The 20,295-nt window shown below is 38.1% G+C and overlaps 1 protein-coding gene across 32 annotated transcripts in view; it reads right to left on the bottom strand.

The window, feature by feature from the left end:
• Window positions 1–20,295, bottom strand: part of NRXN3 (neurexin 3) — a 1,647,030-nt gene that overhangs the window by 998,086 nt on the left and 628,649 nt on the right. For 25 of the 32 annotated variants that reach the window (XM_021099958.1, XM_021099974.1, XM_021099978.1 and 22 more), the window contains 2 exons: window positions 19,973–20,176; window positions 13,881–13,907 (listed from right to left, as the gene is read on the bottom strand). In XM_021099958.1, coding sequence (XP_020955617.1) covers window positions 13,881–13,907; window positions 19,973–20,176 — 231 coding nt within the window. The remainder of the gene's footprint in view (window positions 1–13,880; window positions 13,908–19,972; window positions 20,177–20,295) is intronic. The other 7 variants (XM_021099965.1, XM_021099971.1, XM_021099973.1 and 4 more) reach the window with 1 other exon arrangement.

Below are 20,295 nucleotides of genomic sequence, written 5' to 3'. Positions count from 1 at the left end.
TTTGCTCTGAGTAATCTTCTTTATTCTCTTAAGGATCAGTTTGAAGCTTACAGAAGCCTTTAAAAATAATACAGGAAAGAGTACAGATTTCTGTCTAGGGTGAGAAAAAAATAAAACCTACACAATTTGACATGTACAGAACAATACAACACAAAAGTAATTTGTGCTTTAAATGTTTCTTTGAATAATCATTTAGGCAAAAGAAGAATCAGGTCACTTAGAAATCACATTTCCTCTTATTAAATGTTAGCCTTCTAACAAAGTAGTGTTTAGTAAGGACTTCTAAAAATATTTTTCTTTAGGACTTGGAAAACTGTCCTTACCATGGTAATCTATGGTTTTTCAATTGGATCTGTTGGGATTTCCCTCTTTGTAACTACAGAACAATTTTTCTCTTACTACGAAATCTGTTCATCCATGGAGATTTCTCATGTCATCTAAAATGGCAAGTCATTAGGTTTAAAATTATTAATTCAATGAAGGTGCATTAATGCCACCTATGTCTGGCACTGGGCTAGATCGTGAAGATACAATGACAAATAGGATATTTTCCCAAACTGTGAGGAACCCAGAGATTGGTTTGGGAGATAAACAGGTAAGCAAATAAAGCAGTGCCAATATGATGCGAGTTCTGGAAGATGTGCAGTCAGGGTGCTCTGGGACCTCATAGGTGATCAAACCTTGACACACCTAGGATAGAAGGGAAGGCTTTGCATGAGTGGTGACCCCTAAGCTGTCACGAAGGGTGAGCAGCAGTTGGCTGTAGGGATACAAAATGGTCCACAGCACATACTGTAGAGCATGGATGCAGGAGCTTGGGGAATTTGGGTAACTGCAATCTGCTGAGATAGAGATCTAGGTCTAGTTGAAACTAGACACACAAGACAGGGAATATCAGTTAAGCACCAGACACACGGAGGATGACTCAGCAACTACCCATTATGTTTTCAATACTACCCTCCTCTTAGCCATCCTTATGTTTGTGAAATTCCTAATTCATCCTCCATGCATCCCTAAATGCCAAGTTACCTTCCAGTCATAAAATTAGGCAGTGCCTTAGAGACTAGTTATGAGAACAGAGCACTAACATGCCTATAAGCTGAGCGGAGGAAGCCTGACTTCAGAAAGGTCAAGGTTACTGAAAGATAAGCTAAAGCAAAAGGATTATTAGTGACTAGACGCAGTCTCTTTCATGGGGATCACCAGCCCTCGTCCTGGAGTTGTGGGCTGCGTTCATTTGAACATCAATGTTTTAGCATCTGAGCAAAAGAGGCAACATGTACCATGGTGAGGAGCAGGGCTTTGGGGTCAGATATCCTGAAAGTGAGGCCAAGCAAGGTGTTTCACACGATGAAGTCTCATTTCTAAAATAAGGATAACAACATTTACCTTATTAAAACTGGGTGATGATTAAACAAGATCATGCAAGCAAGCTGCTAATCTCAGTGCCTGGCATGCAGAAAACACTTGACCATGGCCATAATTTTTACTATAACTAGTAGCCATCTGTGACACTGATCATGTTTTATAACAATAGCAAAGGTTTTAACATTGTTATTGCAAGTCTCCTTGTATATGGACTTAACAGCATCCATTTTTGCTGTAACAAAGAAGGAAACAGGCTCAGGGGAAGAATGGGGTTGTGCCTTCTTTTAGTATTCAGTGTTCATGTCTCTGAAGTGTCAATCATGAGATTCTCATTCTAACAGGTATGTAGGTGTGTGGATAAACTCAGTCGTAGATAAGCACCTGGGCACCTAGTCAAAAAGGTAATAAAACACCCAGCTTTTCTAATTCTGACAATCAGCAAGTTTTTTTTCTTTTTTCAAGTTGGAACCTTTATCAAAGAGGAAGTTTGCTTGTAAATAACAAATAGTGACTCAAACAGTTACATTAAACATATCTACTGACATGTATACAGTGCAACTTTAATTTCAAGCATCAATTTATTCTCATAAAGAGATGGCAAGCCTTCTCTAGACTTCCCCTAGCTCAATGGCTTCACTATATTATCTTGATCCATCTATTGTGTTCTCTTTTGCCTTGTGAGATTGGAAAGATACCAGATTTTTCTTGAGTAATAAAACAGATTTTTTCTTATGCTTTTTGACAACAAATACTCATGTGTGTCTTTTCTCTTGGTCTCTGCCTGGCTTGTACACATTTGTTGTTGCCATCTACCGCTTTGGCTCCTTTCCTGACTTTTTTTCCTGCTGCCTTCACCACCCCACTCCCATGGATGTTCTCCTTTCGGTCAGTGGGCTAGTTCCTTCCCCTCAGGTTCTGGGGAGGGAAGGAAGGAAAAGGGCTTCCTGACGGACTGCCACTGGAAAACCACTCAGAGGAGACAGACAGGCCTTCCTTTGTCCACCTTGAGCATTTCTAATTTTCTTACTTTTTATTTTTCCCTCTGTTTACTGTTTTAGATTTCATCCTGCCCCACCTGTAGGTAACACCAGCTTCATTTCTCTGTCATCTCCTACTCTTCAGGACTGAATTTCACTCTATTCATAATGCTGTTTATCCAACAACCAAAAGATGAGGACATGATATCCTTCCTAATTGGGTACTTTTGCAGCAGTACCCCCCCACCCCGGCCCAAACCATTTTTAAAATTAATTCTGAAGTCAATAATGTCTTAGACCATCATCAAAAGACAACTTAGGTGACAAGTAGTGCTCATTTCAACAAGAATCAGAAAATAAAACTGATGAAGATTCACACCTGCTACTAATCACCCTGGGGCTTTATGTGATGCACGTGCATAAGCCTTGGCTTCGCCATTGGTAATATGTCAATATCTCTGGGGGGATCCTGAGCTCACAACCATTTGAAGACTTTGCTTCAGGGGATACATTTTGCCTCTCTTTTAGAACATATATGCCTTTTAACATTTTTCTATTAGAATATAATGTCAGGCATTCAGGAAGCCTTAAGATTAGTATAACTAAACACCACACCTCTTGCTTCCAAAAGGTTTTGGGGATGACAGCAAAACTGTTTCATATACGAATATTATAAAATCAGATTTACTCTGAAACAACTCCATTTCAGAAGGAAAATTTGTACATCTCCTTAAGGATTTACTTCCCTATAAACTCCCAGTTAGAACACCTTGTGATTTTAGTCACTTAATCAAAAGAACAGCCAGAATATTACTCCATTTCTTTTAGAAATAACATCCCTGGTCTCTAAGTTTTTTTTTCCCCCTCAAATTTATTCTAAAATTGAAAAAAAACTATATTTGTCAAGATGCTCTAAATCAATAGGGAGACTTGCACTTTGTAGTTAATTGTTCCAGAAATTCCTTAATTCAAATTATGATCTTCTCATAAATAACATATGAGGTCAGCAGGTCTGTGTCTGTATGTATGTGTGCATTCATACATGTATGTATGTATGTACACACACACACACATATATATATGCCATAATGAAAGAGAAGTATATTCATTTATGCATTTTTCTTGTCAGCAAATAAGAATAAAGAGTTTGGTTGGTAATGTCAGCTTGCCAATGGTTACTGTATGTCTTACACCTCATTGATAAAGTGATCCTTCCTAGTTTTCAAAATGTAAACTCTGCCTAATGCTAATACTTTTTTAAAATGATTTTTTTTCCATTATAGCTGGTTTACAGTGTTCTGTCAATTTTCTACTGTACAGCATGGTGACCCAGTTTAACATACATGTATACATTCTTTTTTCTCACATTATCATGCTCCATCATAAGTGACCTAATGCTAATACTTATTGAACTTGTTACCTTGTACATCTTACCATGGCAATTAGACAAATTAAAATGGATCAGAGTATAAAAGGACATTTTCAAAAAGTAAAAGGAAAGACAGAAACAACATTTATACTCAAAATTACAGTGCCTGAAACATTGGCTGCTGACAGCTTATGTAACGCTAAGCAGGTTGTCACATGAAGGAGGTCAGCCAAAAGAAAAAAGCAAAAGAAGGTAAAAAACTTGGTTAAGTACACCAGTATCCAGGATCTCAACAATGCTCAGGTATGTATTCCCCAACAAGGAAAAAAGAAACTGGAGTTCCCATTGTGGCTCAGTGGTTAACAAATCCAACTAGTACCCATGAAGACACGGTTTGATCCCTGGCTCCACTCAGTGGGTTAAGGATCTAGTGTTGCCATGAGCTATGGTGTAGGTCGCAGACGCAGCTTGGATCCCCCATTGCTGTGGCGTAGGCCAGCAGCTATCGCTCAGATTCGACCCCTAGCCTGGGAACTTCCTCATGCCACTGGAGTGGCCCTAAATAGATTCCCCCCCCCCAAAAAAAAAAGAAAAGAAAAAAGAAATTATTTTGTTGAGTGGAATATTGAAATGAACCATCACTGAATAAAATCTATGAGAAACTCATCTAGATTTTAAATACCTTAATAACTGAGTTTCAATTTCTCTAAGTGAAACAGAAAATGGGTAGGGGTGGGTGTGTGCCTAGTCTATCAGGATTTCTTCTGCATTTTCCTTGGAAATCTACAGTATAAATCTCTAAAACTGACATTGACACCTGCAGCCCAGTTAACTCCTAGTAAATGTTTACTGAATAAGTTAAATGAAGAGTAACAACATGTAATATTTACTGATCTGCATTCATCTTCCTTCATGAAATTCTTCTGACTACCAAAACCTAGCCAAATTGGATTTCATGAAAACCTTCATTTTGTCTGAAATCCCCTGCTTTACAGAGAAAGTAATATTTATTCTTTCTGATTATTAGGGAGAAGAACAAATTCATTCTTTAATAGTCTTCCTTTTGAATGACAACACAAAAACTTATAGTTTACATTTTTTAGGCTTGTATCTCTTTATTGATTCCTAAGAGTACTTGTATAAATAATAAAGTAGAGGAATGGGTATAATTCATTACCTCAGTGACTTAATTATATTTTGAGTATATCCAAGGCTGCTTCAGGTCATGAAAATCCTGCAGTGGCCAGACATCAGCGTAAAAATCTAGGCTGTGCTTACATAATTTATCACTCTATGTATGTACATATCTCCAAACCATATACACTAATTTAACACAAATAAGTATAATGGCTTGAACCATGATTGGTAAATAGTTCTAGGAGTCTATATGTTGCTGCTCTTGCCTGACAGTTCACAATAGATCATTCCTAAATTGGCAAGGTATTTGATTATTTTTAGGAAATTAAGAGATTTTACTCCTTTATTTAGCAATCATTCCCAGAATTCAATAACTCTATCAACTTCACTTATGTCTGTATACTTTGTGAGGTCATGTATTTTTTTTATGTCCAACATTCTTAGTGATTGATGCAAACTAAAAGCACAATAAGATTTTACTATGCACCTATCAGAAGATGTAAAATAAGGATTGACTACTGAAGATTACAGAGATTGTCCAAAATCTGGAATTCTCATTCATTGCTGATAGAAATGTAAAACATTACAGCAATATTGGATAAAAGTTTGGAAATTCCTTATAAACATACACTTTAGCATACAACTCACCAAACCCACTTCTTGGTATTTAACCAAGTGAAATGAAAATCTATATTTACACAAAAACTTAGACATTATTTGAATAGCGGGTTATTGGTAATCACTTCAACCTGGAAAATACTCAAATGTCTCTCAACTGGGGAATGAGTAAATGAATCCAGATGCATCCATATAATGGGATAATATTCAGCAATATAAAGAAAAGGATTTCTAACATGGATAGATCACAAATGTCTTATGCTGCAGGAAAAAAAAAAAGCCAGACTCAAAGGCAACATATTATATGATTCTATTGATACAACTTTCTCAAGCTAAATAACTACAGAATCATGAAATACATTAGCGGCTATAACTGCCTTAAGGCAGAAGTTGACAAAAAAGGGACAAGGGTAATAAAACAGTTCTAAATTTGATAATGATAGTGATTATGTGACTATACACATTTGCCAAAATTCTTTTTTTAATTTTATTTTTGATTACTCAATGAATTTTATTACATTTATAGTTGTATAATGATCATCACGACCAAATTTTATAGCATTTCCATCCCAAACCTCCAGTGCATCCCCCCCACCCCACAACCTGTCTCATTTGGAAAGAGGTCGTGTATTTTTAACTTGCCTGTTTTTTTTCCATCTCCTTTGCTATTTCCTCTGCTTCTTCCTTTGTTGAGGCAAAACACACTCTCCTTGGGAAGCCACTCATTTATAATTTAATGCTTCACAATCTCACTTCTGTCTACTCTTCTATCCCAATCCTTTATCCTTTCTAAAATCCAGATGGACATTTCCCTACCAGGAGCTCCCTGTACACAAGAGAAGCAAACCAAAAAGTGACAGATTTGCATTCCAGGGTTCAGTCTGAAATCACAGACAAAGTGGCCTTAGAGCTAAAGCCACTGAAGGAGAAGTTTCTTCCTCTGCTTGTGCCTCTTCTAACCTACTCTCGAAGGAAATTCCCAGAAGTTGGGGATGAAATGTATTGTAGTTTTAACCACTAAATGGTCATTAATTTTCTACTTCTCTGGGCATCATGTATGGATCTGGTAAGATGAACCACAAGCCTTTGTATGGCTGTGGCATATGCGTGAATCTCTTAACATACTGACTTTGCTATGGTTTCAACAAACTGGTTGAAACTAAAATACAAGATCTCGTGAGAAGAAGGTGACTCTCTTGGTGAAAAAGTCTCCCTTCTAACAATGGTCTGAATGAACCTGACAACTTCTAAAGCCAAAAAAGAAACGGGCCAAGAAAGCCAGACAGTAATGTTCTTAGCAAGAAATCTGTATCCTTGCTGCAAAAACTCTTAGTTCTGTGACTTTTAGTTTCTGTTTAGATTATACAAAATTGATATTAGAAGATATTAAAGTCACAAATAAGATACCATGGAATCATATCTCTGCATTTTAAAGATAATATTTTCATTTTAGAACACTATTAAGCTTTTATTAAAATGACATCAGGGTCCACAAAACCAACCCAGAAGAACTCATGAAGCCAAATCTTTTCATTAGTTCTGGGTTAACATTAAGTATTTGTTTATCATAATGTACCGAGGGAACAACAAAAAAAGACATGATGGTCTCATTAACAGGATTACTCATGTTATTGGTGCAGAATCCAATGTAACTCTGATAGCCTTCAAAAGAGTTTATTATCACCCTGAGTAATGAAGAAAGTAAGGATGCTCATTTTACAGGCATCTATTAAGCTACCAAGAATAGTTTTCAGAATATACAGGTACCCATTCTTGAATAAGAAGAGTTCTCAAAAGTTCATCTTTTTAATTGCATTACACTGATAGCACTAGTCATCATCATCCCCACACATTTAGCATATATGTTATATTCTAGCTTCTGCTCTTTCTCAAAAAGAGGTAGTATAATTATGCCCATTTTACGACTGAGGAAACTGGGAGTTAAAGTAAGTTGTCCACAGACACACAGCTCATTAGTAGTGTAGAAAGGGCTGAACTCAGGTTATTTGGCTCCAAAGTCCTTCTTGGTCTTTGTAACTGCACTTTAATGCCTCTCTCTGCTGGGATTCCAACACAGATAAACAGGAATATGGGAAGAAAATAACATAAAATTACTATAATATCCTGCCAATTATTATTTTTTTTACAACACCCCTGTTCACTAAAAAAAGATTTACAATATTAGCAAATGCTGCTATGCTATGGTAAATTTCTATGAAACAATTTCCGGTCTAAGCAGTCTCTGAAATTCTGAATGACAATGGTCCCTACATATATCTGAAGAAACGGAAGGATGGAAGGGAAGGATCTTTGAGTGGCACTGGGGTCTTGGTTAAATACGTGTCAGCAACAGTTTGAAAAGCTAACCGGAGAAAATGAATAAAACGTTTGCTAATACCATGTGTTTGGCAAAGGTGAAGAAAAACAAACATTCCTGTATTGATGATAGGAAGGTAAATCTGTATAACCTCTTGGGAATGCAATTTGGCAAATCTGTCAATATTTGTAATGCACTTACCTGCTGACCCCACAATTCTACCTTCAGGGATTCAACCAATAGATACTGCTGTATATGAATACATATGAATACATAAGACTGATGAACAAAAACATATATATTATTACTTAGAGTAGTAGTAAGATATTGACAAAAATCTAAATGTGTATCAGTGGGGGCTGATTTAATCAAATATAATAGCTCTATAAAACGTCATATTATGTGGCCATTAAAAAGAACAAAGTAAATCTTTATATTCTTATATAGAATAGTCCCTAAGACATTCTGTGAAGAAAAGGCGGGACTCAGAAGATGTTACATTGTATCAAGAAGGAAAAGGAAGAAAAATGAGAGCAAGAAAATCTGGTTTTAACTGCATGTTTTATACTCACAGATTACCTCTGAAAGATTGTTTAAAAACTGATAATTTTGGTTACTTCTGAGAAAGAGAATTTGTGAACTAGAATTTGGGATAAGGGAGAAATTTTGCAACGTTGCCTTTTGTTTCCTGTACAATTTTTAAACTATTTTTAAAAAACCCATCTGAATTCATATTTATTGAGTTTAGTAATAATACTCAAATCTGCCTATTATTGATACTATTAATAAATTTACATGGGAGGCATTATATATGTTACAAGAAATATAAAACAATCCAAAGAGAAATAATATTATGTGTTATCTTTTAAAATTCAAGTTTTGATAAAAGTTGAAGTACAGCCTAATATTTTGGTATAGAAATAGAAAGTCTCAGGTATGATGCTGATAGTCGTATAGATAATAATACATACTATATGTAAATGATGTTTCCATCTCCACTAAAACTCTATGACGAGAAGTGGTATGGTCAGGCTGACAGCAATGGTGATGCACATCTCAGAATGGATACAAAAGAGGTTCTACAGTTTCCTTCCCAGAAGACATTGCATAATGAAGAAGTCAGCCTTCCTGGCTGACCTGAGGTGAGTGTTGTGACATTAAAGGGATGAGCTAAACAATTCTGCTCTGGAATTTCTGGATAAATCAGGACTAAAGATGATACCACTTATTCTGGCACTATAGAGAAGACAGTAAAAGAGAAGAATGCCCGAAGTCTGGTAAAATGAACTGCAGTTCACCAAGCTACGCCTAAATTAAGCAAGAACCACCCACACACCCTGCTGACTTTGCCAAAATACTGGCATTGAGTCTTCTTGGAATCCAAAGGCAGAGAAACTAAGGCAAATGGCAGAAAACAGGTGCTAGGCAAGCAGATGCACCAGAAGGATTATTTAGCAAATGCTAGAAGCCTTCAGAGGTATAATTTGGAGATACCATATCCTGGTGATGTTATTTTCATGCAGCTCTTATATTATTGTGCAACTCTATGATTCAAAGACAACAGCGTCTTCCGGAAGTGGATAAGATGATAAAAGCTGTTTCCTGACACAAATAAGTACATTATGGCATTTCAGTGTTTTAAGAGCAGTATATTTTTGAATGGCATTCTATTTATTTTCTCTATGTTAAGAAGAAAAAAACTTAACCTTATCAAAGATAAATCAGTAAAGCTTCAAGTTCAAAGCAAGGGGTGGGATAGGTCTACATATACCTAAATAATCAGGCATATACACAAAACTCACCATTTCTTCATAATTTCCATGTGATATACATACCCCTTTCTAAAAAAAAATTGAAGAAATGGCCGCATGAAGAGGAAGTGGCCTTTGAAAAAGACCGAAAAGAAAAGGCACACTGGTATTCAGTAATCTGTGTTTGCTATATTCATTCACATCATACTCATATTTAATTAATATGAGTTAACCGCATTCATTCATACTGCACACAACGAAAGGGTTGGAATGAAGTGGAGGCGAGGAAATCAGGGGACAGAATCTCAGTGAGACAAGGGAAATGACAACAAACCATTTTATAGACTTTCATTTGACCAAACACCCGAGAGATCAAGAAGTTCGTACCTGTTTTCAGTACCGCATGCCTCTTAGGTATCGCCAGCCTCATGGAACTGAAACTGTAGGAATGGGTGATTTTCTCCAGAACTTCTCCAGAAGGCAGCCCTGTTTTCTTTAGAAGTACTCCAGGTCACCCTGGAGTTCAAACCACCATGATGACTGCCAACTCTGCTGCTCTTCTGCAATTTTTAAAGTCAATTCTAAATTGGAAATTCCCTGACTACATCTTTTGAAATATCTCTGTCAAGGAAGTCAAACCGTCAATGTCCCTGATTCAAAAAACTTTGATTTGCCCACTCTCTAATAAATGTTTAGTGATAACAGCCTGAGAAGAGTTCACGGTGTGGTATTCTTGCAAGATTTGGGAAGCAGGTGTAGTAAGATTAGGTATTATGGGGAAAGACAAAGTACTGGAAAAGAGAAGGTAAGAAAGGGAGAAAGGCAGAAAAGCTGATTAGAAAATTGTTTCTGCTTCTTGGAAACCATCATAATGGAGCTGGATTAGTTACTGAAGGAAGGGCCAGTCAACAAAGCCAAGAGGAAAAGGCTTTCTCCTCAAGATCACTGTCCTCTATCAGGTCCAGTTACTTTCTTTTCATGCTAGAAGATGGTCTTCTTTTTCAGGTTCTTCTTTCCATTAGAAAGAGGGTCTCACAAATCCTTGGAAATAGCCATTTCCCTGAATGAACAATATTTTGAGGCAGATGAGCAAGAAAAAAAATATATATATACGACATCATTCAGAATTTTACCTCACTGGCTTTCCAAGCGATGGGCATTCCAAACTTGGTTAAAGCTTAAGTCACTATGTCCTTTAAAGGGAAACAAAAGTTGTTTTGAAACTTGAGCAAAACTATGACGACTATTGAAATGGCAGCTGGAGACAAAGCTCAGAGGTAAAACCCTCTTCCTCTCATACTCAGGCTGCAAATCAATCTTATTTCTTGTACTCTTACAGTGAACAATTGTGTAAGATATGGAATCTGCACATCTATTAGAGACAACTTGAGATTCTATAACAGGCTGAATTTGAATTCTGATATAATGTCTATGAGAAGATGGGTTTAGAAACTCTAGTCAGCTGTACCTGTTATTTCTCCTAATTTAGTTGTCTAGTCTTCTCTAACTTTTCCACCCAGGTGTGAATAATGCCAGGAATGGAATAGAGAAGATATAAAATAAAAATGATATATCTTTGAATTCTTTACGTTTTAGGAAAAAAATAGGAATAAGACATATATTAAATAAGATTAAATAAGATGCGTGTTTCTTTGCATTCTTCTGCATAATATATCACTTTGCTTTCAATTCAAGGTTTTTACGCCAAATCAACAATTAAAATTAACTTTGAGAAAATGTACCACTTTTACTTTGTGACTCTACATTGCCCTCGGTACGTATCCACAACACTTTAAAGGTCAATACCTCTAAAGGTATAGACTTTTAGATTAGTTTGAAGAACTCATGTTTTGTTTTGTTCCTATTCAATCCCTGTGTATCTAGTCGGCACTCTGTATTCTTTTGCTGATGCTTTCACCAAAATTAACTTCTTCTGCATGTTAAAGGCTTATCATAAGAAGGCAAAATTGATTTCCAAAATCCAATCTTTGCTCTTTACCTAAACATAGATTTAAATAGTTATACTCTTTCTATACGGTGATTAAAGTTGGGAACATATATTTCCAGTGTGCGTTTCCTCTCAATGCTTATTTGGGGGACTCTGAATAGAAAATCTTTTCTCAGGCTTAGAAAATCTGCTGGCCTCTGTGTCCTGGAGAAGACTCGTTGTCTTCCCAGGAGAAAAGATTCAAGAACTTGTCTTATGATGACTCTTCATGGCTGATTAGACGGAATATATGGAATTAAATGCAAGATAAAGTGTGGATAGAGCACAAAAAGCAGCTCTTGATATCCTGATCAAACAACTAGTTAGGTTCTTTGTTCTGCTAATAAGTCTCTGAAGCCAGAAGATGCCAGATTCAACCTGGGATAAGGTTCTTCACCCTCATACTCAGCTTACATTTTATTTCCTTCAGGAAACTAATGCAAAAGGAAAACGTTTTCCATAAATAGGCTATAAAATTAGGAAGTCAGACACGAATGGCCTACATGCTATATGATTCCATTTATATGAAATGTTCAGAAAGGCAAATTTATGAGGAAAGCAGATCAACAATTGTCTAGAGCTATGGGTATGTTCATGAATTAACTGCAAAAGGAGAGAAGGGGTGGTGGAAAAGCCCTAAAATGTGACTGTGGTGATACCGGGACAACTTTAGAAATTTAATTAAAAAAACTGCTTTGTAGGCTTAAAATGGGTGAATTTTGTGGTATAGAAAGTATACCTCAATAAAGTTACTCAAAGAAAGAGAAAATGTCAGACTTTGGAGAAAAAGAATATTTCAATTAGACTTAAAATGATATAAATATGAGAAATTTCTAGCTTAAATTAGCTGAAAGTGATGCCAAGACAAGAAGAAGGTACCCTACTTTAGGAGGTTGTTGTTTATATCATTTTTTTTACATTTCTTTTTGTTGTTGTTGTTGTTAATTTATATGGAACATTTGCCACCCAGGAAGTGGATTTGGGCTTTATTAGTTTGTCATATTGATAATACATCTCCCAAGAAAGATGGTTAAACCAGCTAACACCTTTAAAATTTTTTAAAGGACGGAATAAACAAGTAAATGAAATGTAAAATACTATTTTTTTTTTTTTTCTGAATCTATTGGTACAGAAAAACCCTAGCAAGGAAAGAAGCAAAAAATGAGGAGATAATACTCAGAATTAGGTGTGTTAGTTGCTCAATCAATCCAATTTTGCCTTCCTGGTCTGGTCCACAGGAAGGCTATATTCAAGATGGAACCATGTCTAACGAAACATGGGCAGAAGTGATATATGGCCTTTTCAGGCAAGGCAATAAAATGTACTATGGAACTATCCAAGCTTGCTCTCTTCTCCTTGGATACAACCAGAAGTGCCTGAATTACTTCTTTGAAGAGAGCTGATCAGGAGAGCTACCCAGCTGGCCCTGGTCTTTGCCTGAAAAAGAATGAAACCCTTTTTGTTGCGCTATTGAAATGTTGGGATTGCCTGCGATAGCTAATTACCATGATAAATTATTCTAGTTGCTTAATAGTTTTTAATTGTCTTAATTAATATAACAGGCTATTGGATTCAAAGTCTATTTTGCCTTTCTTCCTTTTATCATCTGGGTCTATTCTTTCCCTCATGTTCATCTTTCCTCTTTCTTTTCCTCTTCCCTTACTTCATGACTCCAGTTAACATGCATTTTTGAGACAGAGGAAGAAACATGTGAGCAGTAGCCAGCCTGTTCCTCATTAAGACTCTTCTTCAAGAAGTAAATATTTGAATGGGAGAAAGTAAAAATAATTGTCTGCCATTCTTTACTCAGAAAAGCCAGAATGTGTATCAAGGCTTTGGTTACAATGCTGAATTATTACCAAAAGAATTGCTTGGCTCACCCTCCTCAAAAATAAACAAACCAAAAAACCTACAGCAATAAATGCCAGGAAAGAAATGTTGAGTTGGCAGTCACCTTGAGGTCACGAACTTTGGTTTTATTTTCTGAAGCTTTTGGTAGTGGAGAAGTGCATTCTGATTGCTCTAATACTTTTGGTCCACCCCTGAGAGCTATTTTCCCAAACAACAAATTACCATTTCAATTCATTTTCAAGCTATTTCATTATCCAGGTGCCCTTTCCTCCTTTTCTGCATACACAGCAAATGCAAGGAAAGAAGAGTGGACCTGCCTCAATTCAGAAACCACACCCCAGCTCATTACCATCACCCCGCCCTGTAGCTTGCCAACCCCAGTGCCCCCCAACTCCATCGTCAAAAAATAAAATAATTCAAATAAAAAACAGCTCATAAAACAGTAAACAAAATAAAGTCAGTTTTCTTTTGTAAAGAACAAAATGAAACTTGAGGGAAAACTTACTGGAGTTACAGTTTATCCTGATACAGTCTAGATGGGGAAAAATAAATGAAAGATGAAATTGCATCCTTCAAGGTAACAGCTGCAGACATCCAAAAACAATCAGTCCACCCTTCCGGGGACAGACACACGCAAGAAATGTGGCCATTTTATATATATACAGTATGCACAAGTTAAAGGGTGGGTGTATATGTACAGTATATTGTTCAGTAAAGTTGGATACATATATATACACACACACACATATATATACACATATGTATAGAGATATATACTGGTATACATATATATCCACAATAGACACCAAGTATGCCTCTTTTGTTTGTCTTTCAAAAACCTCTTCATTTACATAAAGTATTTCAAACCTGGACTTTGAAATATTCATTTTGTGAAACTTGGAAAATACTGCAAAAATTTCCCCATCAAATGCAGGTTATGTTTTGTTTCCCTCTGCAATTGGTTTTCTTAAAATTTATCTTTAAAAGTAGCATCAACACAATTTTCGTTTGCGTTTTCCAAAGATCTATCACCAGTCTGACAAGTCATATAATTAAAAAAAAAAAAAAAAATTGGTCCATGAAGTTTCTCAGTGCAGTATTTAACCCTTTCTCTTTTTCTAAAACCAATCTCCCTCCTCCCTCTCTCCTTAGCTCGGGCCCCCAATGCTGCAGAAATTTAGATTGGCAGACCAGCCATCATCCTCAGAGATAAGGAAAGGGTTAACACCACCTGGTCATTTCCTGTCATAAAATGGCCACTTGCAAACAGCTAACCGCACAAACACCCATCCCAGATTTTAGAGAGGTGGGGCAGGGTGATTGGTAAAAGGAGCTCTATGATGTTATCACAACTAATTGGGGTCTCTGCTATAGTTTCAAAGGCCCCCAGGCCAACCCACTCATGAAGCCCGTCTCCGTCTTCCTGCCTGAATGCTCAGACTGAATCAAGCGCCTACAGCATTCGAGGAGAAGGCGAGACAGGCACATGGGGAGGAGATCTTGGGTGCCTTTGACATGCTACCTATTTCACTCTGGGATCTTGCATCTCCAAGAATTTTTTTTTTTTTTTTTTAATGGGAAAGAGGAAATAAAGGGTGGCTAATTTTCCAGTGCTGGTTACCAGGGAACATATTTCGTGCCAAGATCAGCCTCTATCCTTTTATTATTAATATTTGTTCGGGATTACGGACACATAGCATAAAAGGTCTTGAGTAGAGTCAATGGGTGTTAGGAGGGCATGGGGCAGAATGGTCAGAGCAATGTCTCAGGTTAATTGTTACCAAGCTGCCCAGGTGAAGCTAAGTTTGGTTTACAAGGCTGGGAATTCCTATAAGAATTTGTTTAAAGCCAGATAGTAAAAGGTAGAAGTAAAAGTTAAAGAAAGGGGGAGAAAAGTACAGGAAAAAAATACATTTAGAAACTGTGCTCTTCTTCTGCCTAAGGTTAACTCAATAGTTTTGGAGGGTGTGTGGAAGATAATGCCACTATTTGAATTTCCCAAAGAAAACCCTCTTAAGCAAACGAGAAAGAAACCAGTGGCAAATGATAGGGCAGAAGAAAACTATGTGAATCCAGATAGGAGCAATTTATAACACCCAATCATTCTGAGGAAGGGGATGGGAAGCTTATTTGTTCCCCAGAAGAACATCTCTTGAGAAAAATCTGGGTTTGGTTTCATGCGGTTAGGTTTGTCATGTGTCGTCAACCGCAACAGAAAAGTGGGAGCAAACAGCCCTGGAGCAAGTGGTACGATCACCAGACAGAGGAGACCATGCCCCTGATGGGACCGGGAAAGGGGAGGGCAGGGAGGGAGGAAGAAGCGGGGCCTCAGCTACGGCTGCACCAACCATCACCCCGAGCTGGAGACATGCTCCTTCCTGATGAATTCAAACAAGAGGGGGACAGGTGTAAGGACAAGCTTCAGGGAGGGAGAGAGAATGAGCCTAAGGCAACGAACCCGAGAACTTTAAACAAAAAGCGTTTTCTGCTTTGGTTTTTGTGCTGCTGAGGATTGATCCTCAGTAAAGGACCTGGTCAAGGCAGAGATGTTGGGTGGGGCTTGTCCTTCTGGGTTCATCCAAATGGTTCCATGAATGGATTGGTGCCTTTAAGCCAACGTGAGGACTTGGAACTTTCTTTTTTTTTTCTTAACTCAAATATAGGCTTTTTATTTTTCAGAATTAAATATGTGAATAACGGAACTTTTTTTTAAAAAACTGGTTAGGGACTTAAGCGTTCAAGTCAGCAGCAATTAGACATGTTAAGCTGAAATGTCAAAAATTATATTTTTTTATTTTACTGAAAGAATAAGTCACTTGAGGAGAACAACCTATCCCAGCCCCATGTTCCTTGGATCTGAGAGGGCAGTCTTGATAGTGAGGAAGTATATTTTAGTGAAAACTGACTCAGAGGAACAGCTATTTCCTTTAGATCTCCAGGAGCTGCCAAAGTTCTCTCTCTGTCTGAGCCTTGATATCGGATGGGGGGGGGATTGTACGTGAGTGTTTCATTCTGTTTCACTTTTTGTTTCATTTAGTAAATAAGGAGAAATTATTATTTTCCACCTTGATGAGATTTGGGTTGAGCATGGAAGAGGTAAATGTTTCTAGGAGCTGTGTGTGATGCACACAGTCAACAGCTGTCAGCAAGTCCATGTTTCCAAGAAGAGAACATCTGGAGGATCGGAATGCAATTAGCTAAACTGTATGACACTGCCTACCAGTCTCCACCACCAAAGGAGGGTTGCCTGTATACTGCTGGGAGTCCATAGGGCCATGAATGCGTCTGGACCAACACTGATGGGACTGTTCTGCTATGTGGATCAATTCAAACCAAGTGCTAAGGAAAAAGATTCCTTCTGTGCATGTTTAAAAGGTGACCATCATGAAAGCAGTTAGAAGTCATTATGTCTGTCACACCAGGGATCCACAGTATTGACTTGTGCAGGTAATAGATAACCCAGGATGATCTGGGAGTTGAGAAACATGGGTTCTAGTTCCACATCTGCTACCAACGTTCAATGTTAGTTTCGGACACCCATAGGTCTTTCTTTGTTGTGCATCTATAAAGCAAGCATAATAACCCTGTCTTGATTTCTCTCACGGAGTTACCGTGAGGTTAAAATAAGATGAGGTTTTAAAATATTTAAAAATATTGTAATAATAAAAGTCACTATACCTTTTAATTCTTGGAGGTGAAAATACGACTCGTCAATAGCTAATCTCACAGCTTTTAAAAATGTGCTGCATTTTGCTGGGCATTGCTCATGCCAGCTATTACTACAGCTGGCTATCTTCAGACAGGCAGGCCCTTGGAAAAGCCTAGTTTCTTTGATACTTGGGAGTTACACTACATCAGAAAAATACAAACCAGACGCTTACATCATGAGCTTATATGTGTGAACAATTTGAAATAAATTGGAATGTCATTTGTGCCTGGGGTGGAAAAGAGACACAACTTAAGGACCGCCTGAAGTTAGCTTTGGGGACTGTGTATGGGAATCTGCACACTGCTTGGAGATGTTTTCTACTGTAACCAAGAAAAGGGGAACGAAATCACGACAGGGAGAAAGAAAGGGCTATGAAGGGGTATATTCTGAAGAGGGGGGTGGAAGGAAAACCTTCAAACAAAGCATGAGTATGAAGAGTTGTGTAAACACAAGTACAATGAATTTAAGGTCAGTTTTCCAGGTCAGGTTTGAAAGAAAGTTCATTCAAACCTGTAACTGTGCTGAACGATACCCTTCAGGGAAAAAAAAAGAAGTCACCATTGTTTCTAAAGAAGCATGGAGTTTCTCTTTAGGGAGACTCACTCTCTTTTGCCTAAAATGCCTCAACTTAGGAGGAGTTACACTGACTGTGGGCAGAAAGTAGCCAAGAGACAAAGGCAGAGCCTTTCGGAAAGGCACATAGCCCAGATTCTGGTGAAAATTTGAAATGGAAAAATATTGCTTCTAGGAATACACTTGGGGTCTGTGACTATGTGCACATGCACGTGTGTGTGTAAGAGAGACCGAGAATCTATTCATCTCTCTTTCTTCATCCCCTTTTATCTCCCTCCACCCCCATTTTTCCTTCTAAGATGTGAGACCTGTCACAGTTGGCTTTCTAATCTTACAAAAGAACATCTAAAAAGGGAAAACAGTTGTCTTTTTAAAGGCAGTGTGCATTTCCACAAGACATCACAGAGCTAACTATTCCCTCTATCTTTGGCTCTCTCTTACCTTGAAACAGATGCAGAGTTAAAAACTGACTCCACCTTCCTTTCTGTGACCTAGTTAGGGGGTCTCATTTGTTTTGATTTTTATTTGGAGAGGGGTTACTTTTGATTATTTCTTCTGTTGTTTTTCAGGAAATTGACAGTCAGTTACTAGTGGTTCGTTTCAGGTATACACTCTGGTTGGTTTGTTTCAGGTGGGGAGGGCTTCAAGTGGGGAGGGTTTCAGGTGGGGAGGGTGATGCAGGGAGGGGAAGGGGAATGGGACAGGGGAATGTCAACCCCTGCAGGCTGCTCAGTACGCTCTGTTCTCAAGGCTGTTTGCTATGCGGGCCGCAGGCTTTGGGCCTTTGAAGGGTTGAATACCATCTTTTGATTTACCATGGCTGATGGTGGGGAGGACTGGAAACTCAAGAACATCCACAAAGATCCAGCAAAGAGGAAAACAAAATCCAAAATAACCAAACACACACATACACAAACAAAAGCAAAACGAGGAGACATACTGACAATAGAAATCAAAGGTGACTGGAAAAGCAAAAGAGCACAGTGTTGTAAAAGCTGCAAATTGGGGGAACAAGAGACACAACTAAACAAGCCACTGCTCAAAACAGTCTTCTGTGTCTAGAGATTTTCAGGATTGTAGTGTAGGCATTTTTTTTTCAAGTTTGACCAGCTGACCTGACAGTAGATAAGACTGGTATGGATTTCTCATCTTCCCAACAGGCCATCAAGGGTTTTAAATCATCATGAATATATACATTTCTCCATCATGTCTTCCCTATGCCTCCAAAAAGCCACTCCTCTGACATCTTTATAAAGGAGCTGTGTATCTAAACTCAACCTACATACTCAAACAAATCAGAGGCTTAGAAGTTTGAACTCACTAATATCACTAATCCTATCAACACAGGGATTTAACCTTCTACTGAACAGAATCATCAGAAACAGTTCCTTCCAAAAACCAAGAGGTCCCCATTATCCATAGAAGACTGATTAGAATCCAGTCAAGAAGGTCAGCAGCCCAAGAGAATGCAAGGCCATAAAAGGGGCACTTCCAAAGTGTTTGTTTTAAGTAATTGCAGTGGAAGAACAGTCTTCTATTAATAAAGCTACAAACTTGAAATTGTCATCATTTTTCAAACTAAGGAGAAATTAATATGTATTACATGATTACAATGTGACATAATATTCTTTATAAAAAGGACTGCTTTATGAGGTTAGGAAAGTCAGGAAGGAAGAAGATACATATTGGGAGTCACAAAGTTCTTCCTATGCTAGAAACTCTAAGCTTAGAGCATTTTTTTCTCCAATGGACAAGAGAACTAAGCAATGTGCTCCCCACTAGGAGAAAGTATAAGGATATACCAGTGTCATCAAGGCCACCAGAATTTCCCATTTGAATAGCTCTCGTGGAGCTAGTAACAAAGTACTTCTCATCCTACTCACATGGCTTCGTTCTCCCCAACAACACCCTCCCATTTTGCTCCCACCTCCTGTCCTGTCCCTGTCCTCTGCTTTGACTGTTTTGAGTGGTGACCAAGGACTTGGACTTAATGGGAATGTGATTGATCAAAAGATGGACCAAAGTAGCGTGTTTTACACAAAGCTAAACGATTCCAAAAAACCAAGAAAGGAAACTTAGAAAACAAATCTTCTAGTAACGAAACCACCACTGTCAAAAACCAGAAATCGACATCAAAACCTCATGCAGGAACAAGGAGAAGGTGTTTGTTGCTGTTGGGTTTTATCCTTGGTCTATTAAACAAGAGGTGAGCAGCTAACTTTCAGAAAACAAACAAAGAATTCAATCAAACCAATGGAAATCAGAAAAGGGAAGACAAGCCCAAATGGAGTGGCAGAGGGTACTTTATACGATACCTAAGTTAACCATGAGCTTGACGCGCCCGCCATCCAGCTCCAAACGCAGGGTGTCAGCAGAGTCCCTGGAGGTAGTAGCCACCAGCAGCCCATAAGCTCGCTGGGACATGAACCGGAAGGACACGTCTTCTGCCTCAGTGTGCATGACCATGGGCATGATGACTTTCATGTACATGCTGCCGTCGTAGCTCAAGATGGACGCCTCTGCAGAGAAGAAAGGAGGAGATGGTTAGGATGAAGGATGTCCGAGTTTGCCTCGGCTTCTAGGGGAAGGAGAGTAGAATAGAGAGGGCACCAGATCTGGAGACAGGTGGCTTGTGTTT

Source organism: Sus scrofa, chromosome 7, assembly GCF_000003025.6.
Source record: "Sus scrofa isolate TJ Tabasco breed Duroc chromosome 7, Sscrofa11.1, whole genome shotgun sequence".
Classification (NCBI taxonomy): Eukaryota; Metazoa; Chordata; class Mammalia; order Artiodactyla; family Suidae; genus Sus; species Sus scrofa.
This window is presented reverse-complemented; position numbering and strand designations above follow the sequence as displayed.